This window comes from Phoenix dactylifera, chromosome 4 (assembly GCF_009389715.1).
Source record: "Phoenix dactylifera cultivar Barhee BC4 chromosome 4, palm_55x_up_171113_PBpolish2nd_filt_p, whole genome shotgun sequence".
In the NCBI taxonomy this organism is placed as follows: Eukaryota; Viridiplantae; Streptophyta; class Magnoliopsida; order Arecales; family Arecaceae; genus Phoenix; species Phoenix dactylifera.
In genome coordinates, this window is record NC_052395.1 from 9,694,552 (window position 1) to 9,702,039 (window position 7,488).

The 7,488-nt window shown below is 37.7% G+C and overlaps 1 protein-coding gene across 1 annotated transcript; it reads left to right on the forward strand.

Annotated features, from left to right (window-relative positions):
* The first annotated feature begins 1,023 nt into the window (after nucleotides 1-1,023).
* LOC103706886 (tubby-like F-box protein 1) lies at nucleotides 1,024-6,791 on the forward strand. Its single transcript, XM_008791150.3, has 4 exons — nucleotides 1,024-1,508; nucleotides 1,817-1,904; nucleotides 4,835-4,964; nucleotides 6,030-6,791. The coding sequence occupies exons 1-4, from the start codon at nucleotides 1,155-1,157 to the stop codon at nucleotides 6,589-6,591; spliced, it is 1,134 nt and encodes a 377-aa protein (XP_008789372.2). The 5' UTR covers nucleotides 1,024-1,154; the 3' UTR covers nucleotides 6,592-6,791.
* The last annotated feature ends 697 nt before the right edge of the window (nucleotides 6,792-7,488 follow it).

Sequence of the window (7,488 nt, forward strand, 5' to 3'; positions counted from 1 at the left end):
GCTTTTCATTCACAATCATGAGTGAAGGTCTTAGCTAGAACTTTCATGGTGCGGTGCGCCTATTATCAACCAAGATTGGCTTGAGGTGGATCCAATTTACATTGGATTTTTTGTGTACATATCCTCTTAAAGATTAAAATTAATGTGAATACGCTTCCAAAATTTATATTTGCATGTTTATGCCTCATCAAACACTTGTTTTGTATGTATACCCTTTTTTTTCTTCTTCTTTTTACATATGTACCCATGCCATTTAATGCCATTAAGAAGTTAGCAGTTTAAAATTAAAATGGCGAAAATATCATTAATGGGTAAATATGCAAAAAGAAATGTTTATAAGGATATACATGCAAATAGTAATTTTGGAAGGTATCCATACAATTTTAAATATTTAGGAGGGTACACACACAAAAAATTCTTAAATTTTTGCGTAAATACCCTCTTAAATATTGAATTTTTTATAAATGCCCTTCAAATTGATATAAAGATTTTATAAATAAAAAAATAAAATTAGAATTTTTTGCATATAAACCTTCTTAAATATGTAAAATTGTATGAATATTCTTGTAAAGTATTATTTACATATATACCCTTATAAATATTTTTTTTGCATATTATTCATTAAGAATATTTCAGTTATTTTTAATTTTAAACCACTAACTTTTTAACAACGTTAGGTGGTATGGACTTATATGCAAGAAAAAAAAAATAAAAGATATACAAGCAAAACAAATATTATATATATGCAAATATTATTTTTTTAAAAAAATATTATATAAATTTAATATTTTTTTAAAAAAAATTACATAAAAAATTTACTTACATTGGCCACCCCTGATCCTCGCCAAAATAGTCTTCCTGAGTGCAAACAACTTAACATTATCAGATCTTGGACTTTACCGACGACCGAGTCAATATATATTAATTAATGATATGTCTATCTCATTGATTAAAAAAATCTTATATTAAAAGTTTTGATTAAATATTAATTATATTACAAATACGCCGTCCCATCTTCACGGACTCCCTCCGCGTCCCTCCTTCCCTTTCCCCGTCCTCCCCACAACCAAGAAGTGAAAAATTATTAAATAAGGAGAGAAAAAAGGCCCCGGGAGAGGAAGAAACCCATCTCTCTCTTCGGCAGAGAGAGCGAGATGGCATCCCGGCGGAGGGAAATTCAATCGAGGAGAGGGTCGTCGGTCTCGTCGGTGTCGTCTGACGAGCTGTTCGTGGAGGCGCGGAGCTCGCCGCCGCGGGAGGGGGAGGAGGAGGGGGAGGCAGCGCCGCCGGTGGCGGCGGGGGAGGAGGAGGGACGGTGGGAGAAAATGCTGCCGGAGCTGCTGGAAGAGATCGTGAAGAGGGTGGAGGATGGCGGCGAGCGGTGGCCGCTCAGGAAGAACGTGGTGTCCTGTGCCTGCGTCTGCCGTCGGTGGAGGGAGATCACCAAGGGGATCGTCCAATCGCCGTTGGAAAGCGGGCGGATCACCTTCCCTTCCTCCCTCAAACAGGTAAAGCCGGAACTTTTCGCCCATTTTATCTCCTTGCCTGCGTGGTTTTTGCTCTTGATTTCTTTTTCGCCCCTTAAATATTCAAGGATTGGGCGTGGATCTGGTGGAAACTTGTGATCTTGGGTCTTCTTGTTGGGGATTTTTGTTTTTCAGAAAAATCCCATCTTGTGGGAGATTTCGTAGCGACTCGGGGATCGATTAGTTCCATTGTTCATTTAAATTACTTGTTTTTTTTTTACTTTTCCATAATTTTATGTAATTGTGGAAGGTTGAGATTAATTGGATGTGAAATGTGGGGTTAAATGCAGCCGGGGCCAAAGGACTTGCCAATCCAATGCTTCATCAAAAGGAACAAGAAGAATTCAACATTTTACTTATATCTCAGCTTGACACAAAGTAAGCAGATATTTGAACATAATGTGTCTTCTCATGATGTGTTATTTCAATATTTTCTTCATCTATATAGTTGATCTATGGCTGATGGTAAAAGAACACGCTCGCTTGCAATGGCTAGTTGTGAACAGAAAGCTTTCAGTTTTCTTATGTCTTTGAATTTGGTTGGTAATGGGATGGGTCCATTTAGATATTGGACTTTACATGCAACATGATCCTTATTATGATGGTGGCAATGGTTGAGGGCCAGCTTTCTTAGCATGTCCTTGGGAAATTTTAACTTCTAGGTGGTGGTTGGATGCTTGACTACTTCATTAGTATTATATCTTTTATATTTGTAGGAATTCTAATTTATAGCCTTCATTTAGGTTGCTGATATGTTTGTTACTATGTGATGGATTGTGGTTTCTGTGAAATGTATGTGAATGAATATTTCAACTCAACTCAATTATAGTAACCCTCTCCAACAAGTGCCATTCTAAGTGCCTCTCGTGCTCATCACAAAATATCACCCTGATATGATAGCTAGAATTCAACTACCTCTTTATGTTTTATTTTGAAAAAGGTTTTAGGTTGGTACTGAAATCATATGTTCATCTTGCGGGATTGTATGAAGTCCTTAATCTTGTGTTCTTGGTTATTTACTATTAGCATAATTTAGGGATTATGTAATACCTGCATCACCCATAATATTTTTCTTTATTAGTATGATCCGGCATCAATCTATATTATTTTCTTGGGTTAGCATGATCTTGTTAAAGTGATTTTAGGGATCACATAACAACCTATATCACCCATAATTTTTTTCTTTGTTAGTGTGATCATGTATCAACCTATATTATTTTTCTTATATGGAGTCTGTACACAAGTATATATAACCCCTAAGATATACCGAATGCAATAAAACAAAAAAATAAAATCATTTTTCTCTTTATTTTTTTCTATTTTTTTTTACAAATATTTTAATATGGTATCAAAGCCACCGATCATCTAATCTACTGCCACCATCTCTTCCGTCATTGTTGTGGTCGTCGTTGCCACGTCTAGAAGCTTTGAAGATTCCATTGTTGATCTATCGATCTCTATTCTCGAATAAATCAACACCCGAAGATCCTTTATTTTTTTTGGATCCACAGATCTTCTGTTTTACCACAGATCTTCTGTTTTACCACAGATCCTCTATTTCTTAGTGAATCAACATTCAAAGATCTCATATTCCTTAGTAGATTTGCATACTCTCCATTTTTGGTGGATTAATATCCGAAGATCTTTTGTTTTCTATGGATCCGCAGCTCCTCTCCACCGCTTTTCTTCTTAGCTTCAGATCTTCGATCGTCTCTCCTCACTATCGCTCAGTTCCTTTTTCTCCATCTCCGATTTTATTTTGCTGCCCTTGGCTCCTTCACCATCTAGTTCGAGGTCTCTTGCTCCTCTTCAATGGTGCCTCCGTTTACGAAAATCATTGACCTTCAGTTGTCTTCTCTCTGAGTTCTGTCCATCCTCGTTGCAACTGTTATCTTATATGCGTCTTTTCGCTGCCACATTATCAGACAGGTCAATTAGCCACATTGGCAGACACGTCATTTTGTCACATCAGTCAAACACGTCAACAGACACTGATTTGCCGTGTTAGTCAGTCATGTCGGTGGATGCATTAGTCTACCACATCAGTTAGCTACGTCAGTATTGCCAAACATATCAGTTTGCTGCATTAGTTTTCTAATTTGTCGCATCAGTTTCTAAGCTGCTATGTCAATTTCTATTTTGCCATATCAAATTATGTATTGTCACATCAGCTTGACACATATGTCTGTCATATCAGTTTCTGAGTTGTTATATCAACTCCTAATATGCTACATCAGTTTATGAGCTGCTATAACGGCTTGTGTTCTGCCACATCAGGCTCTGTGCTACCACATCAGTTTCTTTACACTACTTCTCTATCTATTACTTGTGGTAAGTCAGTTCCCTTCTTCTTCCTTGCTCCTGTTGTTCCTTTCTTGCCATGCCTATTTATTTAGGTCTAGTCAGATTGGGTCTGCATCTGTGTTCATGGTTTTAGAGAAGTTGCCAATTGATTTAAATTCAACTAGCCTGGTATAGCACATTGTAAGGTTTTTCAGCTTGGTTTTAATGGCTTCTCAAGATCTACATGTCTAAACCCATATGTAGGGCTTGTTGACTATGCTGTTATGGCTAGTGATTTAGCTGATACCAGCTTTGAAATAAGTTAACCAAAACTCGACCACGTTTCTAGGTAGTGTGCATGTCTACACAAGAACAATTGAAGTATGTTACTTTGGATTGGATACATATATGTGAGGATGGGGGGATGCAAAATAAATTATCTTTGATGGAGGATTTGGACTATTGGTACCTACAAGGAATATACAGGAGTGCCCTATCTGTGGGCTTTGTACATCTGTGCATTTTTCTACAGGTTGATCTTTAAATAAAATTGCTTCACATCTTTGAAGCAACCACATTTTTAAGCATTTTGCCATCTATAACTGGCAACAAGAATATGCTTCTTATTAAAGGGTGACATGACACAATCTGTTGACTGGGTAGGAATGTGAAACCATGCAGGTGTCTAACTCTTGTTCATGGTGTTGTAGAATGGAAGACCCTGTCACCCGCAACCTATGTTTCTTGGAGACCAACTTTAAGTTATCAATAATCTTAGTAAAACATGGATGAAGGTAGAATAATGCTAACTTGATGATGTGAGAGTTTCATGGTGCGGCGATCTTGTCACTTGATTTCTGCATATTCTGTATTCTTTCAAATTCTATAGTAGGAATTTTTTGAGGCTGCATTTATGCACTCGTGAATGCAGTAAAAGATCGTTTGATGTTTTATCAACCTGTAGTGTGTTGCTACATTGTACTTTTTGTTAACCTTGAATGATGGGAAAAAAAAATCTGTTGCAGCATTCACGGATAAAGGGAAATTCCTATTGGCAGCTCGAAGATTTAGGCATGGTGCCCACACTGAGTATATTATCTCTCTTGATGCTGATGACCTGGCCCAAGGAAGTAATGCATATATGGGGAAGTTGAGGTGAGCCTCCAGCATTCTAGTGTCTGCTTACTTTAAGCACTATATAGAATCTGTAATCTCATCAAGCAACATTCGGGTTTTGCTTCAACAAGTTCTATTCTAGTTGTTCTTTGGTGAAACTCCAACTGGAACTATGCCTGCTTATTCTATCTATTATTCTGCATTAAAAACTGCATTTCTTATGAGGTTTCCCTAATTAACAATTCCACTCAACTTCTTGGAACATGCATCTGATTTTCATATTTGTTCAAGCAGTATGGACTGTTTGCCTAATAATTAGATGGAAATATATGTACAGATTACATGTACATAAATACAAAAATGTGTTCATTTTCTGTCATGTAGATATGTGTACATAAACATAGCTAGTTGGCATTGATTTCCATATGCATATATTGATACATCTGGTGGTATATCTGGCGGAGCCACCTTACATTTGCCCCAAGCCTTCAGCTCTCCCATGGGCCTTATCATTAGAGTCCTGATGACTACATATTTTCTTCAAAAAAAAATTGGACATCTGGACCTTAATTTTCTCCCCAAGCACTCATCTTATATCTCACATTCAAATGTATGTGCCCAGTTCTAGCCTACTAAAATTTGTACACATATGCATTTGTTATGCTGTATGCTGCAAGTTGTATAAAATTCCAAGTTTTCATCTTTAAAATAAGAGACAAGGTAGAGGATTGACCCATTTGTATGCTTGTACTTTGCATTTCAAAGCTTATCTCAAGATTTCTTTATTTACCTGTTTTACTTGCAAATTTTTTGGCAGCCTAGTTTTTGAACGCATGCTGAATAGTGTGCTCTTTTGCGCCCCATGTACGAATTCTTAAGGCATGTTTAAATCAGTTTGTTGGACCAGTTTTACATGCAAACAGAAGCTGCCATCTTGTCTGAGTGTGAGCTAAAGAAATTGCTCCTTTCTGTGTAAATTACTTTTCCTATCTCAGAATATAAACCATTTTTACATGCCAACCAATTCACCCTAGTTTGAGTGAGCATGCTGACTAAATACACCTTTTTCCTATATTTAACTTGTTGCCCAGATGTCCCTTGCAGATCTGACTTCTTGGGGACAAAGTTTACAATCTATGACAGCCGGCCACCATACGATGGTGCAAAGGCAGCAAGCAGCCGAGCAAGCCGGCGTTTTGCTAGCAAGCAAATCAGCCCGCAGGTCTCATCCAGTAATTTCAAAGTTGGACAGGTACATTACAAATTCAACCTACTAAAATCAAGAGGACCGAGAAGGATGCACTGCACTTTGCAATGCCCTGCAGCTCAAGAAACTGCAAAGGATGACTCTGAGAAGTCGAAGGCACACAGCCCTGGGGGTTTTGCAGTTTTGAGGAACAAAGCTCCTAGGTGGCAAGAGCATCTGCAGTGCTGGTGCTTGAATTTCCATGGCCGGGTCACAGTTGCTTCAGTGAAAAATTTTAAGCTGGTAGCAACGGCAGATCCCAGCCAGCCATGGGGGATTGGAGATGAGGAAACAGTGCTGCTTCAGTTTGGGAAGGTTGGTGACGACATGTTTACCATGGACTACCGGCAGCCACTCTCAGCCTTCCTGGCATTTGCCACCTGCCTTACCAGCTTTGGTACAAAATTTGCCTGTGGATAAAAACCTCCCTGAATATGTTAACCTGCAGTATGTGGTTGTGTTGTAGCTGTAGAGACTGGGACTTTTTGTTCCTTTCTTGCTGGGATGGGGAAGTCTTGTTTGAGCATTCATATCTGCGCAGGATTTAATCTGCATGTCATGTATTGTATACTTTATGGCGTGGCAATGAGACCAATCCAATCTCAGAATCTTTTCTTCTAGTTTTTAGTTGTGATATGTAATGTAATGTCTTGTGCCACCAACCGTGGAAACTTAAACAGTCTAGTTTTCTGATGAACTCAAAAAAATAAAAAAAGAAAAGAAAAAACAAGTCTCGAGTGGTTGGTTTGAACTATGTAGGAAATTGGTGAACCAGGTGAGGGAGGATTTGGTAGCTGGTTTTGTGTTGTTTGAGGCTTATGTTTTTTTGGGGTGGTCTCCTTCGAGGTCAACCCTGGAAAACAAGTTTCTTTCCTATTGGAGGCATATGTTTTCGCTGGTGGTTTCCTTTGTAGCTGCTACGGTTCTGTTCTTTGGAAAGCTAGTTTTCTTTCCCAATAAAAGCCTTTTTGTTTGTGTTTTTGCTTGTTACGGGAAATTCTTTTCTTCTTTTTCCTTGGAATATATGACTTTACTGTTAGGGTTGGTTTGGTTACAAGAAAGCAATGGAAAATCTAAGGCCAGTTTGGTATTTTTCCTCTCTCTTTTTTTTTCCAAAATCTTGAGGATAAAAACAAACTAGATCGAACAATATATGGTGAAAAATTTTAATTTCTTGAATCACTTCTAAAATCTTAAATTTTTGGTAGTTAAGATTTGTTGCTTTTAGAAAAGAGTGAAAATAAAAAGAAGGGACAATAAAAGCTTTGTGCAAATAATGCATGCATTTATCTTAAACTATTAATATATTATAAGTAA